The sequence below is a fragment of the Castanea sativa genome, chromosome 5, assembly GCF_040712315.1.
Source record: "Castanea sativa cultivar Marrone di Chiusa Pesio chromosome 5, ASM4071231v1".
NCBI classification, from domain to species: domain Eukaryota; kingdom Viridiplantae; phylum Streptophyta; class Magnoliopsida; order Fagales; family Fagaceae; genus Castanea; species Castanea sativa.
Window position 1 is genome coordinate 65,644,934 of NC_134017.1, and position 21,310 is coordinate 65,666,243.

General features: G+C 35.8%; 1 protein-coding gene across 1 annotated transcript; it reads left to right on the forward strand.

Annotated features, from left to right (window-relative positions):
* Nucleotides 1-20,360: 20,360 nt before the first annotated feature.
* On the forward strand, nucleotides 20,361-21,014 carry LOC142635634 (uncharacterized). The gene has a single exon (XM_075809768.1). The coding sequence runs from the start codon at nucleotides 20,361-20,363 to the stop codon at nucleotides 21,012-21,014; it is 654 nt and encodes a 217-aa protein (XP_075665883.1).
* Nucleotides 21,015-21,310: the final 296 nt, after the last annotated feature.

The following is a 21,310-nucleotide window of genomic DNA, read 5'->3' on the forward strand; positions in this document are numbered from 1 at the left end:
ATCAGGGCGTCATCATGTGGTTGTGAGGTTCCCACTTATCGTTGTCAGAAAAGCTCAAGGCTAGTTGGACTCCCACTCTGCTCCTTTTTGGACCGGGAGTAAAGTCCTCAGTGGGTGGCCAATCTATGGACATTACCTGGGATGGGAGGGAGCCGATTCTCCCCAGAGCAGTGAAGATTACACTAATTGTACCCAGTGGGAGGTTTTGAAGAACCATCTCTATGCGCTCTTGGTCCGGGCTGGCTACCTTGTTCATTAGGTAGATGCAGGATTTGCCTTAAATTTCTCGCCTACACTAGTTGCTCTAGATGGTTCCACAAATTCCTGTAGTCCTCGATGGTATGCCCACGCTCCTAGTGGTATTGGCAGTCGAGACTCTGGTTGTGTCTCACGGGGTCTCCCCCCATCTTATTTGGCCAGTTAAAGTATGGCTCATTCTTAATCTTTTCTAAGACCTGGTGCACGGGCTCTCGGAACATGGTGCTAACTGCCTGGGCAACAGCCGGACCCGAGGGCCCGATGAAATCCCTCTGAGGTCTGTTGTTATTGTATCGGTCCAACTTGAAATCCCTCCTCTCCTAGGGGATCACCCTAGCCTTTCCTTTTCCTTGCTGCTGGTCCTCTTCGACCTGTATATACTCATCAATGCGATCCATGAGCTGGCGCACGGTCCCCACGGGCTTTCTTGTCAGGGACTTCCTCAAGTCATGCTTAGTAGGCAGGCCAACCTTAAAGGTGCTTATGGCCACATAATCGAAGTTTTCCTCAATCTCGTTAAACATTTCCCAGTACCTGTCAAAATACGTTTTCTAGGTCTCCCCTTCGCGCATTGCCATGGACAACAGTGAGTCCAGAGGCCGAGGAACCCTACTGCAAGTGATAAAATGAGCCCCAAATGCCTAAGTGAGCTTACTAAAAGAGCTAATGAAGCGTTCCTTCACGTTGCTAAACCATCTCATCTCCACGAGCCCCAAACTGGAGAGGAACACCCTGCACATTAGGGCCTCATTTTTGAAATGTACAGCCATTCTCTGGTTGAAATGGCTCACATGCTCTACGGGGTCTGTCCTACCGTTGTACATGGTAAACGTAGGCTGAGTAAACTGGCGAGGAAGTCTTCCTGCCTCGATTCCACACGTGAAGGGCGACTTGGAGATCTGGTTCAACGCTCTGCTCATGGCGTCATTCCCCAGGCCTTCACGGGACGAGCCTTTGTTTTTGTGCCTACGATGGCGCTCCTCCTCCTTTGAAAAAGACTCACTGAAGGGAGTCCTTGATTTGGGCCTATAGCTACCATCTTGGTCGTCTTCGAAAGAGTGGTTGGAGTGTGAGGGAGTCCTTTTTTGCCACTCACTTCGCAGCCTCCTGCGAAGGTGGTCTATTTCCCATTGCATGCTTTTGGTATTTTCCTCGTGAGAGATGTAGCTCCTTCCTTGAGATTGGCTCATGCTAGTAGGTGTAGTATGCACACTGACCTCACTATCCCTTCTTTGTTCAAGGTTGAGGAAACGGTCCTGGCTCTGAGAGCCAACAGACTCCTCCAAGTTTGGCCCTGGCCTTGAGCCTACCATAATTAGACGCTGAACGTCCTAAAGCTTAAGTCCTTCCCACAAACGACGCCAATTGTAAGGATTATATTTGATTTCTGAGCCCAAACGACTGAAGGACCTAGGCCCAAATAGCCCAACACAATGAATTTGTTAGAAAGTGGGCTCCAAAACTAGGTTTTATGGGTGAGATAACGCTTACCATGGGTCAAGAATAACAAAGAGACAAGGAAAAAAAGAAGGCAATTACAGTATTAAGAAGGACAATTATCCTCAGATAAGTCTAAAGAGGTTTGTTCATGGATATAACATTATGGGGTTTTTATATAGTTTCTATTCATTTCGCTATAGTGCTTTTCTCCGCTACTTCTTCGATCCCCTCTCTTTGGGGAATCCTTTATCTTATATAGACCCTCTTAAATGATCTTGGCCTTCTATTTGTTGATCGTGCAGGCCACCACTCAAGTGCTAGTCCCATCCGCCACCTTCCCATAACCCTTGTGAGGAGCGGCAACCAAGACAACACTATTTAAAGGTCATCTCCACATAAATGCGGCCAGGAGATTTGGTGGGATGTATTAAATCGGGTGGTAGCCATCATCCCCTTAGTGCGTTAGGGCTAACCCCCACTCCTAGCCCATTTCTCTACAGCACGTCTTTCTTGGGTGACGTGCCACTGACGTGGCCCCTACCCATCTGAGGGTGGGATCTTCTCAGTGCTTGGCGTGACACGTGGCAATGCTACTTTACCAGATTGTTGTACCCCACAATATAATTTTTAATTGAATGTGTGATGTACGAATATATTAGCAATACATATATATATATATATATATATATATATATATATATATATATATATATATATATATAAACAGTGAAGAGTTTAATCCATATAATTCTTTAGTTATTCATGTGAGTTTGACAACAACAATCATTTAACAAAGTATCAAAATAATCATGTGATGTAGCAACAATCATTTAACAAAGTATTTAGGCATAATCAAGAAATTCATTGTTTGGAATACTCTAATAAATTAATCTATTTCTATTGATAAGACATACCTGTAGCATTAATAAAATATTTCATCCAACCTGCAACTGCATATTTTGAACAAACTTTGAAGTAGTACGTGTAGCAATTTAACAACAAAAATAAATAAATAACTATAAGAATGGAACGTGACCAAGTTTTTAATACCTTTGGAAATATCTCCTGTAATTTGTAAACTGACTTGAAACCCATCTCCAGTAACTTGTTATCTGCACATAAATTGAAACCAAAAACAAAAAAGATAAAATCTTTTTACTTTTTTTCTGCAATTTAATGATTATAGAGATACACATGACTAAAGTACCAAGCATTCTCTAACTAAAGTAAAAACCCTAGCTTTCATATACCTAAAACCTGGTACCAAACGAAACCTCTTGCTCTTCTTGCTTTGCTCTTTGCTTTACTCACCATGTTGAAAGTAAAAACTCTGAGAAATCATCATAGGGTTAAGAGTGAGCTTGAGGTGGGGGGGATTAGAGGATTTTTATATGTTGAAGTGAGTTTCTCTTTCTCCAAAAAAATAGATGATATATCAACTTAAAAGAGGTTTAACTAATGTAGAACTTTAAATTATAATGAGATTAATATTTTTAATTAATTTAAAAATAATAAAATAAAGAGAAGGTATGTAAATAAAGAAGTTGGAAGTGAAGAGAAACCTAAAGCAAGAAAAAGAAGTGTATCAATCAGTAAGAAGAATTAATTTTTATTAAAAAAAAACAGAAGAAGATAAGAAGACTTAAAGTAGTACTTGTAGCAGTTTTTTTTTTATCAATTAAGATTTTTTATCAACTTCTAAATTTATCTTAAAAATCTTATTTCGACGTATTTAATTATATCTTTCCAACTTCTAAACTCTCTCACAAGTCACAACTCTAAGTTAAAAAAAAAAAAAGTAAAAATTACATGAATTATAAAAGAATTAGTTGATATGAAGTAAAAGAAGTTTACGTAAAAATTAAATAGGAAAACACAAATTGCGACTTTATCCAAAAACAAAAAAAGAAGTTGATAAGAACAAAATTTAGGATACATTTTATCAACTTAGAAATTATAGGAGAAGAAAAATTATATATATATATATATATATATATTTAATATCTAAAAATTTAAAAACATTTCTACAATATGGTAAAGTCACTTGGCGCAACCATGAGGTTTAAATCCAACTTTTATTATATAGTACATGATATGCATATGGGCTTGACATGGGCCACTTGATTTCTTCACCAAAACACATACATGGGAGTTCTTGTAGTAGGCCACGTTGGGATTTTAATAATAAGGCTTTAGGTCATCCGCATGCGAAGGATTATAAGCACTAGCATTGGGGGTTGTAAAAACCCTCAATTGCTATTTTACAACACAAAAGTATAAAAAAGCCCCACTGCATTTAGGTGGGCACACTCAAATATTTTTGCAACCTTCTACAGAATAAATATGAACCCACTGTAGCAGGTTGTAAATAATTCTTCAACACAAAAAAAAAAAAATCTCTCTCTTCCTTATTATTTGAGGTAGATTTTATATTATTTTATTTTCAAATTATTTTATTGTGTAGTTATATTATTTTAATAGGTTATATGTAAAAATAAAAACTGAGATATAAGGTATATTTGTAAAGTGAGTTGTTATAAAAGATAAAGTATGTTTTTAAATGGTAAAATACCAACTTTTATACCATCCTCAATGCTAGTGCTCTAAAGGAGCAAAACAAAGCAATAGTAAAGAGGATAATCTGACTTGTATTAGGAGTGTCACTATCAGGCGGATTGTGATGATTATAAATAGTAAAGTAAATAGAAAAATAGGGGGGGATTGGCTAGGGTAGAAGTTTAGAGAAGCTAAGGAGTCGCCGATGGCGACTGCCTCTATGGATTTCCTCCATGACAGTCGTATTTGTTTAGTTTAATGTTTACTATTTTATTTTTATGCCTTCTTTTATTTACTATAAGTAGCTAAATTTTCGATTAAGTTTGAGGATGAAACTTTATTAAGGATTATCAGTTTTATTTATGTAATTTGATTTTTCTCAAAACGGTTGGCTTTTAATGATTTAAATTTTTCTTACTTCATCTCATTGACTAAGGTGGGATTCTTAATATGAGTTCAATAAGTTTTTTCTTATGATTTTGGATTTATCTTAACTGATTGAATGCTTGCTTTATGTTGGGGACATATTTTTATGTAATTGGCATATCCTTTGATAAAATGCACTTTACTTATTTTTGGTTATATCTAAGTAGGGTCAAGATGATCAGTACAAGTGTTAAATTGAAGACATGAAGATTACTCAAGAACTGCTCAAGAAAAGTGCAAACTACAGGTCTCAATACCTCCTCAACAGAATCTTGATTTGTCGAGAGTCATTAAAGCTCGACAGATGTCTCAATCGATCGAGCTTACGGGATTCAGATTATAGCCAGCAACGTTTTTACTCTAAAAGGCTATTTGTTTATGAGTTTGTATAATTCTTATTAGACTAGGAAAACCTAAGGTTTGTATAAACCTATTTGGAATAGGAGAACCCATTAAGCTACTATTTAAAGGAGGTGGAAAAAGAAAAACCTAACCCTAGAGAGTTTCATAAGGTTTTCTTTTTGAAACCCTAACCTTCTCTTACAGAAGAAAGAGTTCTTGCTGTGTTTCCTGTATGTCTTTGGGTTTTGTAACCAAGTAAAGTCTCTTGCACCAATATTGAAGATCTTATTGGTGTTTCTTTGTGAAGCTGCTGCAAATCAACTACAACAATTAAAGAGTTGCTGTGGAGTTAGTCACGTATTGGGATTCATGCAAAGGAGTAAGCCGCGTACTAGGATCTGCGCATCAAATTGGTTAGTCACATACTTGGGAGCCGTGCATTGAAAGGAGAAATTATCACTACAGAACAAGTCCAATTGGGTATTGGGGTAAAGGTTCAACTGTAGGTTGGTAAGGTACTTGAGATTCCTTTACTTGTAATTGCTTATTGTGATAATAGTGGAATTTCGAGAGTGGTGACTTTAAAATTACCCGGTGGGATTTTTGCCGTGGAGGTTTTCCCCTTCGCAAACAAATCACCGTGTTATTTATTTTCCGCTGCATACTTAGTTTAATTGGTGATTTGTTTATGCTACCACGCTTTGCATGTTAAATTGGTTAATTAATTAAACTTGGCTAATTAATTAATTAATTCATCACAAGAGGTCAATACGTTTTTGGCCTATTAAGTGGTATTAGAGCAGGCACACTCTGATTAGATTTTAATCCTTGCTGTGTGATCCATTGATCCCTGTTGTCATGGAAACTCTTGATTGTTTTGATTTGCATGATCTTGTGTTGAATGATGATGATGATATTCATGATGCCTATTGCAAGCTTTATAATTTTTGTATGAAACCTCTTGAATGTTCTACAAAATTAAAAGCTAATTTAAAAAGGTCAAACTTGAAAGAGATGATTTGATTGCAAAATTGGTTGAAGCAAATAATTTGAATGAGAAATTTAAAAATCAAATTTCATCTCAAGTGGAAAAAATTAAGAGTTTGGAAGAGCAACTAGTTGATTTTAAAACTGAAGTTGAAAATTTAACTAGTGCCAAACTTGTTGTTGAGCCTAACTCAAAAGAAATTTTTTTTATTTTATATTCCCCCATTTAAAAGGAATAATGAAGAGTTGAAGGCTAATATTGTTAGGATAGACAAAGGTAAACAATCTGATGTTAACGCTGAAGTTTCTAAACCTATGTCTAAAACTCCTCCTAGGTTGAATAAAAATTCTAAATTTGTCCCCACTTGTCATCATTGTCATATTTTTGGTCATACTAGGCCAAATTGTCCGAAGTTAAGGTCTCTGTCAACTTCTAAGGTTAAACCTCCTTCTAGGAAGCCGAGTAGCTCTAAAACTACTCATGTTTGTCCCCATTGTGGTGCTTCCAGTCACACTCGGCCCAATTGTTTCAAGTTGTTTCCTCATAAGCGAGTGTCCAATAAGTCTCATCCTTTGTCTAAAGGCTCTGTACCTATTCTTGGTGAGTTATTAAAAGTTTTGAGCTTTTTAACTCAATTTCAGGGGAATTCTAATTTCTCTATATCCTTTAGTAGTCATACTAGGACACATGCCTTTTCATCTTCACGGCCAAAGACTCATGCTGTGTGAGTGAGGAAAGATCCTAAGACTTAATTGTCTTTTCCGTTTGTCCTTAGCTTTAATTCTTTCTATCTAAAGTAGGACTCTCTTTGCTTGATTTCTCATTTGCATTTTTCTATCATGCTTTCATGCATTTGCATTTTTCTTACATGCTTTTCATGATTGTTTATCCGTTTTTGTGTGGTTGTTTAGTTTTTATTTTGTTTTTTGTTTTCAAAATAAAAAAAAAATGGAAAAATTAGAAAAATACAAAAACAGTGTGTGTATGTGTACATCGGTTCTTGTGAACCTTAAAATGGCCTTTGAAACAGAGTTTTCTAAACTTTGTATCTCTTGTAACTTAGATGAGCATTCCTATGCACAACTAGCAAGTGAGCTTTGTGGCTCTTTGTTTGTGATGAATAAGGTTAAGTGATCTCTTGTACTTAACACTCGTATCACTCTTTTTGACAGGTAGGACTAAAAAATTCTAAGAGAAAGGCATTAATAACCATCTCACCACTGTTACCCGCTAATCATGATATGACATCTATATGCTTCAGCATAGCAAAAGTGCAATGTCAATGACATCTGTATGCTTCGGCATAGCAAAAGTGCAATGTCAAAAGCTTAACATAATTGAGTTTTTTTTTTCTCTCCTTTGTATACCCATGAATGGTTTGCTCAATAAAATGAAATATGCAAAGAAATAAAACCAAAAAGAACAAAAATGCTTTAAATATGATTGCAAGCGTGTTTTCTAAGAGATGTGGGAATTATAGGATGTACATCGAAGGTGATAGTCCTCATCAAACAGTTATGATTGTGTGTGAGTTAAAGTGATTTTCTCATATCTCAAATCGTCATAACATAGAAACACTTATGCAATCTTGCGATATTTTACACACACAACACGCAATATTCTTTGCTTACTCTTGATACATGTGCAGGTACAATGTGATTTGGCCATCACAAGGTTTACATGTGTTGATGTATACTCACTAAACTGTCTTGACTTGTTTTTGAAATATAAAATCGGTTAGACGTGTTTAGTGTGTGAGTGTGTTTTCTTTTTGGGAGCTAAATGCTTATCTCATTGTTGTTGAGAGATTTTGAGAGTCTTATAGGTGTTTGGATCTCTGGTTGAGTTGCATGCATGATTACATTCATGTTTGTGTTTTTCCCTTCTCGAAAAACTGTTTTGAAAAGCTGGCTCGACACCTCCTCGATACCTCCTCAACACCTGGCTATCTATCGAGCTTCTTAGCTTTTTCTTATCGCAATCTCGACAGCTTCTAGATCGATCGAGAAACCTTTTGTCCTCTCGATAACTTCTCGACACCTTCTAGATCGATCGAGAAACCTTTTGTCCTCTCGACAGCTTCTGGATCGATTGAGAAACCTCCTGACCTCTCGATAGATCCTCGACACCATCTCAATCCATCGAGGTTGTCTCGACAGCTTCTAGACACCTCTCGAGCGATTGAGATTCCCTTGCATGCATTTCATATTTATTTGTTTTGCATTTTTTTTCCTTTGTGTCTATAGCATCTTGTTTTTCTTTTTCTTGCAGGTCTATGGTTCCTTGTTCTCCTCGTTCCTTCTTTATTTGTTTTCTATCTCTCTCCAGTCATATCTTTTGGCTTTTTATGCCCTTTGACAATCGTGTCAAAAAGGGGGAGAAGTTTGAGTATTGAATGTCATTCCTCAGGAGAAGTAATAGACTTAGGGGAAGAACTTCATGTTAAAGGAAAGAAAGTTTTTGTTGTAACTAACTAAGGGGGAGAGTTAGTTTCATACACATTGATATTGATATTGATATATTTTTGTGTTATGTATCTTTTGGTTTTGTAACCATTTTTACGTACATGATGCTTATCGAGTGGTATATGTGATGATGTGTGTGTTTCATTCTTTATCTCACATGTGTTGTTTATTTTTTTTCTCTTTTTATACACATGTTTCTTGTTTATTTAACTTGTCATTGTTTTCCACATGGTACCTTGATGTATTTTGTTTAGTGCCTTTCAGGAAAGACAAGTTGAAGCCAAGTCAAGATTCCGAACCTTCTTCTTACAGCAACTTCCAAGGTTCAAATCTTTTAGACTAGGCTTATTTATTCTGTAATCTTGAGTAGAATGTATTCTAAGACATTCAATGTACTCTTGTAGTTTTGTCACGGATCGCCAAAGGGGGAGAGTGTTGGGGACATATTTTTATGTAATTGGCATATCCTTTGACAAAACGCACTTTATTTGTTTTTGGGTATATCTAAGTAAGGTCAAGATGATCAGTACAAGTGGTTAAATTGAAGACATGAAGATTACTTAAGAACTGCTTAAGAAAAGTGCCAACTGAAGGTCTCGATACCTCCTCGACAGAAGCTCGATCTGTCGAGAGTCATTAAAGCTCGACAGATGTCTCGATCGATCAAACTTACGGGATTCAGATTATAGCCAACAACGTTTTTACTTTAAAAGGCTATTTGTTTATGGGTTTGTATAATTCTTCTTAGACTAAGAAAACTCAAGGTTTATGTAAACTTATTTGGAATAGGAGAACCCATTAAGCTCCCATTTAAAGGAGGTGGAAAAAGAAAAACCTAACCCTAGAGAGCTTCATAAGGTTTTCTTTTTGAAACCCTAACCTCCTCCTACAAAAGAAAGAATTCTTGCTGTGTTTCCTGTACGCCTTCGAGTTTTGTAACCAAGTAAAGTCTCTTACACCAATATTGAAGATCTTATTGGTGTTTCTTTGTGAAGCTGCTGCAAATCAACTACAACAATCAAAGGGTTGCTGTGGAGTTAGTCATGTACTGGGATTCGTGCAAAGGAGTAAGCCACGTACTGGGATCCGTGCATCAAATCGGTTAGTCACGTACTTGGGAGCCATGCATTGAAAGGAGAAATTGTCACTATAGAACAAGTCCAATTGGGTATTAGGGTAAAGGTTCAACTATAGGTTGGTAAGGTACTTGGGATTCCTTTACTTGTAATCACTTGTTGTGATAATAGTGGTATTTCGAGAGTAGTGACCTTAAAATCACTACAGAACAAGTCCAATTTACTCGTAACCGCTTGTTGTGATAATCGTGGTATTTCGGGAGTAGTGACCTTAAAATCACCCGATGGGGTTTTTGCCGTGGAGGTTTTTCCCATTCATAAACAAATCATTGTGTTATTTATTTTCCACTGCATACTTAGTTCAATTGGTGATTTGTTTGTGCTACCACGCTTTGCATGTTAAATTGGTTAATTAATTGAACTTGGCTAATTAATTAATTAATCCATCACAAGGGGTCAATACGTTTTTGGCCTATCACTTTATTATTTCTTGATTTTAAAATTGGATATCTCTTGTGATTTGTTTGTTAATGGATACAATTAATGATTTGATTTTTAGAATTGGATATTTCTTGTGATTTGTTTATCAACGGATACAATTGATGATTTGATTTTATACTTAGGAAACAAAGAAGATTATGCTTTAGATTTTAAAAAAGGGGGTTTAATGATAATATTTTCCATGATAGTAAGATCGATTTTTAGATTATCACGCAGTAGTTGGAAAAAATTAATGATCATGAATATATGGTGATATGAATTAACAAGGCAGATTCCAAAATCTTGATTCCTCTCTCTAGATTATTTAATCTCTTTATTGCTTTAAACTATGTCTTTTGCTTAGTTTAATTATTGCTTAGTATATTTAATTTCAAAACAACCAATTTTTATTAAACTAGATTATGATTAATTTGGTTAAAGTTTGATTAATTTTTCTACATACACACAAGTCTTTGTGGATTCAATCTCGTTTTTTGTCAAATTATACTTTAGTACAATTCATATACTTACAAGTACTTTAAAATTTCACGACAGAATGTAGAGTAGTTTTTATTTATTTTTATTTTTTTTTATAGGAATATGGGGTAGTGGGAAGTTTATTTTACGTTGGGTAGTGGAGAGTTTTTATCATGTAAGTTTTTTGTTTTTAATTTTTGTCGATTTATAGTTTTAAACTTATTTCTTATGTTTTAGAAATTGTGATAAGTACCCTCGTGCATCCTTGGTGCGGTGGTTACTCCACATGTACAAATGCTTGTGGGGTGTGGAGAGTAAGAGCCGGAGTTCAAGTTTCCAAGAGGGAGCTTCACACACATATACACTTAGATTAGGCTAGAGGAGAAATTCTATCTGTTATAAAAAACATAGTGATAAGTTAATTAAATTCGTGGTACGTTTGGAAATTAAAAAAACAATAACTAATTTTTCAAATCTTTTTAATATATAGAGAAGAGATTAATTGCACAATCAAATAATATAAAAAAACATGTTTCTCTCTCTTCTCTCCCATCTCTCTCTTTCCTCTTGGTCTCTGGTCTCTCTAGCAAATCCACACAGTCAACAACCACCAAATCTAGCAACCCCACCATTGCCAGCAACCACCTACTACTGGATCTCAGCCACCACCACCAACATTAAATCATCGAAAACCAAACCAACCAACCACCAAAACAACCATCCAAAATCGCCATAAACCACTAAATCAACCAAGAAAAAATCCAATAAAATCACCAAAAACCCAACAAAGCAAGACCCATTATTCAGCAAAAATCAACCAAATCAACCCATATAATTAACCAAGCCAATCAACAAACTATTTAACCTCCTAAAAACCCAGCCCCAAAACCAAAACCACCGCCATAAAACACCAACACAACCACAGATTGCCCATGCCTCTAACCTCATCGAAAGGTCGCCGAACTCATAGTCTAATTTGGTGGTGGTCTGATCTGGTAGTGGTTCGATATGGTGAGAGAAACACGCACAATAGACTAGAGTGTGTGTGGGGGGGGGCTGGAGGGAGGCAAGAGTGAAGAAAGGGTGATGGAAGCGAAGAGGAGAAAGAGAAGAAAGAGAGAGGAACATACACATGAGAGAGGAAGAAGCAGATACTTGAGAGGGAGGGAGTGTGAAGAGAGAGAAAAAAGTAATAAAAAAAAGAATAATAATTGTTTATTGGAAGAGAGAGCGAGAAACAATAAAATATAATTTTTTTAGAGAGTTTCAACCTACGGTGTCTGTTCCTAATAATAGCTCTATCATTAGACCAAGACACCAATCGATTTTTGGTGTAGGCGAGGATTGAACTCCAGATTTCTTATTCAACCATCAGAAACTTTACTAATTGAGTTAACTGAAATCCACATAAAATATAATATTTGCTAGATGGTATAACATAAAATATAATATTTAAGTTATACCATCTAGCATCTAACTACAAACTACAATAATTTGCATATATACAAACTTACTGTTCATGGTTACTAAAATTTTTTAGCAATACACACTTGGATTAAGCGTGTGTTTTGCTAAAATAGAAATTTGGGGGGTTTTACACCCCCAATGCTAATGCTTTTAATTGTAGCCTAAGGCTACAATTCTCCCTAAAAAAATTAACATAATCACATATTTTAAAAATATAACCATTGAATTGCATGTTTTTTATGTTATTAACACACATATCAAATTCCATGTCAATTGAATTTTATTTACTATTTGATTAAAAATTTATTTATTATACATAATTTTAGACTACAAAAACTTAAAATTTATCTTTGATTTTCAGAAAATTTTGCAAACATGGAGGATATAAAAAGAAAATGTAATCCAATGGTGATTTGTTAAAATTCGCATCTAATAAAAAAATATTAAACGGAGTTGTAGCCTTAAGGTTCAACAAAGTTTATAGACAAATTTATTCCTAAACTTATTATTAATTTTTTTGAGATCAATATAGTATGTTTGTGGGATTTAGAGATTAACTAAAAAATTTATGTAAAAGAAAAAAAAAGTTTACAAATATTATTGAAATTTTTAGTGAGCCACTCTAAATTCATTATTGGCACATGAACCTAGCTATTTTTATTATATTCAAATACAAAATTATTAAAGATTATTAAAATAAATATTAAAATTTTATTTTAAGTTTCTTAAAATTTTTGTTGGAGAAGAATTTTAAATGTCTTGAATATTAGAAAATATAGAGTTTTCCCAAATTAAACTATCCAAAAAATTAATAAGAAGGCATATGAAATATGAAATTTTAGTTGAAGTATAATTTTTAATATCTTGAAAATTAGGTAATAGGGTTTAGTTAAATTAAACTATCCTAATAATAACTATATATAAATAAAATAATTTAATAATTACTACTACCATGGCATAAACCAAAACCAAATCAAATAGGGCCTCATATACACCCTAGTTAGAGAAGAAGACTTTATAAAGATGCATTAACAACAAAAAAACGAAGAATCAGATTAGAAACTTATAAACTCTCAACAGCACAAAGGAAAATAGAGATATTGCCAACAACAACGAAAGATTTATAGCCCAGTCCATTTAGATTGTAAACCTATATTCCTCATAAGATATACCCAAAAAAAAATAAAAGCCATAACTATTAGTAAGACAATACTGAAAATATGTGTATAGAAAACCCAATAACAAATGAGACAAAACAATCATAATGCAACACCATATGAAGCCAAACTTTCAAACAAATAAGCACCATAACTCTTGCTATAACATCTAGGGACCAACAATTCATTCACCAAGCAATTCCATCATCTGGGTCTATTTGGCAACATATCATTGATTCAAAAGATTTCATAGCAGAAATAATCAGAAAGCAAATTAGAGGAATGACGTTGTTTGTGAATACGTCTTACTCCTATCATTTCTAACAATAACTAAAATTGATTAACTGAGTTATCCTCCCTCTCCTTATTTATCTCTCCTCTCTCTTCTAAAAAAATAATATCTCTTCTCTTTTCATACTCAGAAAATAGAATCAACTACACAATTAACCCACAAAGCTAAGGGGTTTAATCATTGCGGCATGTTGTCGAATGATATCTTAGATAGCATCTTTCACAAATTATGACAGTAAGTTGAAAAACGATGTTATTGATGAAATTGAACCGTTATAAAGATATTGGAAACAATGCCATTGAAATCATAGCAGGTTTTGTTGCAGATTTACTTGTCACAAAACTTATTATTGTATTGGGTTTGATATCTAGATGTGTGAGATTAGTGATTATTTGGTGGAAAGTGAAAAATGAAGCAAAAGAGCTCAAGTTTTGGCCATTTGGCATTTTCGAGTTCCTTTGTTCCTCCTTTTGGAATGGAGTGGGGCCGCCGAGAACACCCATCTCGCTCTCGGTCTCTCCCTTTCGATCTTTCATTTATGATTCTTTGGTTAAAATATATTTTTTTTAAAAACCTTCTTACATGTTTAAACTTGGTAAGTATCTAAGAGCATTTATACAAACTTTCATTTACTTGTGTACCAATTTCTCAAATTTATTCATATCTAATACGTGTTAGAAAATAATATGTACCTTTGTCAATACAATTTTTTTAATTAAATAAAGCAATATTAATTATATATATAGGTCATCAAAAAAATAAAATTATGTATATGGAGTGAACATTAAAATCAATTCTTTCTCATAAATGTTTAGAGTACATATTTATATTTTTTTTGAAGCCGGAACCAATCAATTTTCATTAATTTAAAGCATTAGCATCCAAGTACAAACCATCCACCACAGGTGGAGGGTCCTCCTCTAACCAAACAATATCATCGTCAATAAATCTAGCAAATCTAGCCAAAGCATGAGCAACACCATTAGCCATGCGCCTCACACAATTAATTGAAAGAGATCTAAAACCCCTGCATCCCAGCACCAAATGTCTTCATAAATTAATCCAAGCCGTGAAAGATTCGGTTGAGCCCGGGAAATCGTCTGCATCACCAATGCACTATCACCTTCCAAAATAATCTCCCTAAAACCAGCATCAACAGCAAACTCGAGGGATTTTTGACATGCAAACACTTCCATCTCTTCACTATCCCTTACAGCTCCACCCTTCGCAGCAATAGCAGCCATGACTTCACCCTTTTCATTTCTAATCACCGCCCCATAGCCCGAGGCAGCTCCCTCATCAAAACAAGCACCATCAAAATTTAGTTTAAACAAATGTTCCTGCGGTGGCTGCCATATCTGTTGCGGTGGGGACTGAACTGGAGCTGGTACACTCAGCTGGTCTTGTGCTGTTGTATACTCTCTCAAATACTCCAATGCTCGCTGAGATGACCTTGAAGGATGCTGGAATACACCCCCGTGAATGACTGTATTACGCTGACACCAAATCTGCCAACAAGTAACCCAAAACAGGTCCCATTCCTCCTCTGAAAATTTCTGCATTAAACCTGAAACCAGCTGCAGAAAATCGGCCTGTTCAGTACCTAATTTTTGAAGACAACGGAAGCTCCCAGCCCAAACATCCTGAGCCGCCCCACAGCCCCACAGCACATGCAAGACCGATTCAACCTCATTCTGACATACACAGCACCGAGCCTCCTCCACTACCCTTCTACGTGCCAAATTTTCTTGTGTGGGCAGAATATTGAGACATGCCCGCCATGAAAAAATCTTAATCTTGTTAGAAACATTAGTATGCTAGATAAGAGACCAAAGAGCTCCATTCATTCTTTGCATCGATGTCTCCCCAAGATTGCTCCCTTCCATCCGTATCTGCCTTGCAATAAAATACCCAGACTTCACAGTATAATTTCCCTTCTTTGAACCAGACCACACCATCACATCTTGCACCACCCACCTGCTCAATGGAACTTGGAGAACAGCTGCAGCATCAAATGGATGGAACATAGCAGTAATACGATCTTTATCCCACTGGTGATTTTCCCAGTCAATTAATTCTGAAACCCTCCACTCCCAAATCTCCTCCTCCGGTTGAAAAAGAATTTTTTTTGTTGGATGATTAGGCAGCCAGCAATCCTTTAATACCCGAACAGAAGCACCATTCCCTACTCTCCAATAGCATCCTTTCTTCAAAATTGGTTGAGCTGCTAACAAACTCTTCCAAACTTAGGAACTATTCTGACAATCTTTCGCCTCAAGGAAATCACACCTTGAAAAATATTTTGCTTTAAAACAACTATACAAGAGAGAATTTTTATCCTGCAATAACTACCATCCCTGTTTTGCCAACATGGCTATATTAAATGATCGTAGATCTCTGAAACCCATGCCACCTTCTTTCTTTGACAAAGTTAAAAAGCTCCAATTTTTCCAGTGTATTTTCCTCTCCTCCCCTACTTGTCCCCACTAAAATCTAGCACACATAGTGTCCAACTCATCACATAATTTCCAAGTAGCTGAAAAAACCCCCATTGAATATGTTGGAATGGATTGAGCCATTGCTTTTATGAGAACCTCCTTGTCAGCCCGAGTAAACAACTTTCCCTTCCAACCTTGCATCTTTTTCCAAACCCGTTCCTTAATAAAGGCAAAAGTATCATATTTTCTCCTTCCTATCAACGTAGGCAGCCCCAAATAAGTATCAAACTTCTTCACTTCCTTTACCTTTAATTTATCAATTATCCATGCTCTCTGATCCACCCCCACGTTACTACTGAAATAGGCAGAAGACTTCTCCAGATTTATGCACGGGCTCGAAGCATCAGCATATAGCTGTAAAGTATCAAAAACAACCTGCACTTCATTTTTATTAGCTTGACAAAAAATCAAAGAATCATCAGCAAAAAGCAGATTAGTTACAGATGGAGCACTTCTACATATAGCCACTCCGTGCAACCTCCCTTCAGATTCAGCCTTAGTAAGGAGTGACGTAAAGCCTTCAACACATATCAGAAACAAATAAGGGGACAAAGGATCACCCTGTCGTATACCCCTAGTCGACACATATCAGTCCTGTTATATTTATACATATGTTTATGTGTAAGATAAATATTAATTACATTATGTAACGTTTAAGATAGATTTTTATTGAAACCAATTATCATAATCGATTATTACTATAATAATGTTAATTAATCAAATAATAAACTCCTTTTAAGTTTCTTGAAACTTTTTGGCTATTGAGTTTTAATTGGATAGTATTTCAAATTTCTAAAAGCTTGAGCTTTAGAGTTTCACTTAGAATATGATCTATTAATCATTTTAATGTACTTATTGAGTGCAAATAGAAAAAGTACATCAAACAATGTATAATGTGTAAGTCATATTATGCACGTGCAACATGTGATATGATACGAATTGGTGAAACAATGTATAATGTGTAAGTCATATTATGCACGTGCAACATGTGATATGATACGAATTGGTGAAAATGGAAGATTGACATCAAAAGAATTATGGTATTCTATATTTTATTTGTTTTGGCTAAATTTTTAATTTTGCTGCCTTACTAATTATTTTAATTTTAATTCATATTATTATTATAAAAAAAAATTAATTAGTATAAACGTTCAAACAACCTATTTAAGAAGGGAACATATACAAATATTTTACGAGTGAAAAAAAAGACACAAATGTAGTATAAGTCTTATATATAAATTAAACTTAGCAATATACTATAATAATTCAAATTGATATTATAGAGTTTCAATTTTTTACTAACTAGTCACTGATAGGATCAGATCACCTGTAATTTATTAATTTTATCTAAGATAGAATTCTAAAATATAATTTTCTCTTAAAATTTTAAAGGCAATTTTTAACTGAGTCTCAAAAAATACACTAATATTTTGCCCTATTGGTGTGGCCTATGTGTAAAGAGAGATTATACGTCCGCAACATTTTTACAATATTTTCACAACAAATCATAGGTGGTTAGTTGTTACTGGTTCAAATTTGAACCTAACGATTACGTTTTTACCCCCAACAATAACAACTAGTAACGACCTGCCACTTATGATTTGTTGTAAAAATGTTGTGGACATATCATTCTTCTCATGGCTAAAAAGTACTTATGCATGATATCCGGACCCATTATGGACCCTTGAATTGACAGTGCAGGCCTGACTTAAGCAATGTTGAGCTGTGGCCCAAACCTATAAAGGAAATCTTTATTTATTTATTTTATTTACAAACATGTGACCCAATTTCGTTCTGGGCCTAAGTATGCACCCAGATTTTTGGATTACTCTTTGGGTTAATGAAAGAAATGCATGTGATCATCCAAAAATGGCAAAGGAATTCAATTTTTAATATTTTTTATGGAATAAAATAAGAAGAAGTGGATAAAAAGTATAGATTAGGAGGATGTTATATATCAATATTATAATTAAGAAACAATGGCTATTTTCTTCCCCGTGGAGTTCTCTCTCTGGTGTATACGAGCCTCTTCCTCCCTTGACCTAGGTCTAGGGCACCTTTTTCTTTTCCTTTTCTTTTCTTTTCAGTGATTAGTTGAGAGAGTGTGAATATTCTACCATGGCTGATGATGTTATTGACAGTTTGGAAAATATGAAGTTGACTATGGAAGAGGAAGAAGTAATTCCCATCTCGGATGAAGGACGACTGGACGCTATTGAGGAATGCTCTCTTAGTCTGATGGGCAAGTTTTTGACGTGTAAATCATTCAACAAGAGAGCAGCAAAGAATACTATGAGAAGGGCTTGGGGATTGGAAGACAGACTACGCATCACAGAAGTAGGGCCGAATCTATTCCAGTTCAAATTTACATCTGAATTTGATTTAAACAGAATTTTAAGAGGAGGTCTGTGGTCTTTTGATAATCAATTATTGATGCTTCAGCGTTGGAGGAAAGGTATGGCAGTAGGGAATATTAGAATGGAGACAGCCACTCTTTGGGTTCAGATCTGGGGGGCACCGTTGGATATGTACTCTTCAAGTGTTACAAAGGGGGTGGGGAGTAGACTTGGAGTAGTTGAGGAAGTAGAGCAGAGAAAAGGGCATGATGAGTTAAATTATTTTATGAGGGTTCGGGTTGCTCTACCTATTGTGAAGCCTCTTTGTAGGGGTAGTTTTATTGCAGGGTCTGATGGGGAAAAACATTGGGTGAAGTTTAAATGCGAACGATTGCTGATGTTCTGTTATTATTGTGGAGTGCTAGGACATGATATTAAGAACTGTGCTGCTCACTTTGCTGTGACTCAGAATGGGGTTGGGGTAGATTACCAGTATGGTGAATTCCTTAAAGCTATAGGGGGAAGACCAAGAATGGATATGCAAAAAGAGAAACAAGGGGGCTCGGAAAACTGTTCAGAGGATGGTGTATACAAGTCCGAGACTCATCGTCACAGGTCCGAGGATGGTCAGTACAGGTCTAAAGCTAGTTTGCAGCGGACGAAGGCAGTGACGGCAGAGAAGAGGTGGGGTCGAAACCCTAGTGATGATGAAGATGGAGTGTCCGTGTCTTCAGCGAACATGCCACAATCTCAGGAATGTGCTAGGGAGGAACTCTTCCATGCAAGTGACGTGATGAGGTGTACTGATGACGTGCACAATTTAAGTTCTGAGTTAAAGGAAATTCCGTTACTGAAGGATGATGGGCTAACTTGTGGGCTGGATGGTGATGTTAATGAGAGTCGAGTGTTGGGTGTAAGTGAATCTGTTGATTTAAAAGGAGTATCACCAGGTGGGCCGAATGTAACAAAGCCCAAGTCATCTTGGACTAGATTCAATAGGATGGATTTTGGGCTGGGAGGATTACCAAAAGTGCTGCTGCCGTCCATAGGTAAAAGGCACATCCCATTAGATTTTGAAGATAAACAGAATTGTCAAGAAGAGGAGGTAAGAGTGAAGAGGGGCAAACTAGATAATGTGGAAGCTACTGGAGTGGAAAGAGCGGCGGGGGTGAATGACCACCCTTGTCGAGAGCAATGAGGCTTTTATGCTGGAACTGCCAAGGGCTTGGGAACCCTTGGACAGGTCGAGCCTTTGCAAACTTGTGAGGGAACAAGTTCCCACTGTGTGTTTTCTGATGGAAACACGACTGGATAAAGAAGGATTTGAAAATTTTTATGGTGATTTGCAATTTCAGAATAAAATTATAGTTAAACAGCCAAATGCAGGGGGTGGATTGGCTTTGTTATGGAAGAATGATGTGGTAATGGAATTGATTAATTATTCGCCTAATCATATTTTGATGAAGGTAACTGAGGAGGATGGTTTTGTTTGGTTTTTTACCGGATTTTATGGATGACCTGAAGCTCAACATAAGGAAAAGTCTTGGAAGCTACTAGAACATTTAAGGAGATTTGTTAATGGGGCATGGCTTTGTGCAGGAGATTTTAATGCAATTCTAAATAGTACGGCAAAATTAAGTTTAAGGCCACCTAATTCAGCAAAGATTGATGCATTTAGAGGTGTATTGGATTCTTGTAATTTTGAGGATTTAGGGTATAGAGGTTATACTTACACGTGGTCTAATAAAAGGCCTGGTGAGGCGAATACTAAATTGAGACTAGATTGGGCTGTGGCAACTAGGGAGTGGAGGGCAAAATTTCAGATGTCTACAGTTTCCCATCTTCCACCCCATGCATCTAATCACTTGCCAATTATGGTGCATGTGATGAGTACTTAGAGGTAACAACAGAAAGTTAAAAAGGGTTTTAAATTTGAAGAAGCCTGGCTATTATGGGAGGATTGTGATGAGGTGGTGAAGGATGCTTGGGAGATGGTTGGAAGGGGGGTGTCGGGTTTGGCTTCAATAAAAGAGAAGATCAAGTATTGTGGTGAGGAATTGCAAGCCTAGGGTTCTTCCAAATCAGAGCCGAATGTAGCTGCCATGAAACTTCTTCAAAATCAGCTTGAGGTGTTAAATTGTGCTGAAGTGGTGACTGAAGAATCCAAGGCCAAATATTTAAGTGTTAGCAAACAGTTAGAGGACTTGCTTTTAAAGCAGGAAATTTACTGGGCACAACGGTCTAGGATCCCATGGCTTAAATATGGAGACAAGAACACTAAATTCTTCCACTCGAAAGCTTCCCAAAGGAAAAGGCAAAACCATATAAAGGGTATTCAATGTGCACAAGGAAATTGGGTGGACAAGGTGGAAGATATAGCAAATGTGGCTATTGGTTATTTTGACAATTTATTTTGTGCAGGTACATGTGATCAGATGGAGGATTGTCTTAATGCAGTCCCAAGGAAGGTGACACCGGATATGCAAGAAACCCTGTCCAGTGAGTTTAGTGCTGAAGAAGTAAAAATAGCTTTGTTCCAAATGGGACCAACAAAGGCACTTGGACCTGATGGAATGAATGCTCTCTTTTACCAAAGATTTTGGCATGTTGTGGGTGATTCTGTAGTTGATGATGTGTTGAATTTTCTGAATAATGGTCATATATTGCCTGATATTAATCATACTAATATTGTACTTATTCCTAAAGTGAAGAACCCAAAAATAGCAAAGAATTTCTTGAAACTTTTTGGCTATTGAGAATTAATTGAATAGTATTCAAAATTCTAGAAGCTTACGCTATATAGAGTTTCACTTAGAATAGGATCTATTAATCATTTTAATGCACTTGCAAATAGAAAAAGTATATCAAACGATGTATAATATGTGTAAGTCATTATGCATGTGCAACATGGTATTCTATATATATATATATATATATATATATATATATATATATATATATATATAATTTACTAATTTTTAATTTGGCTATGTTATTAATATTGGGGTTTATGCCCTAAAACTCAATTTATTGGCATGTATTTAACAATTAA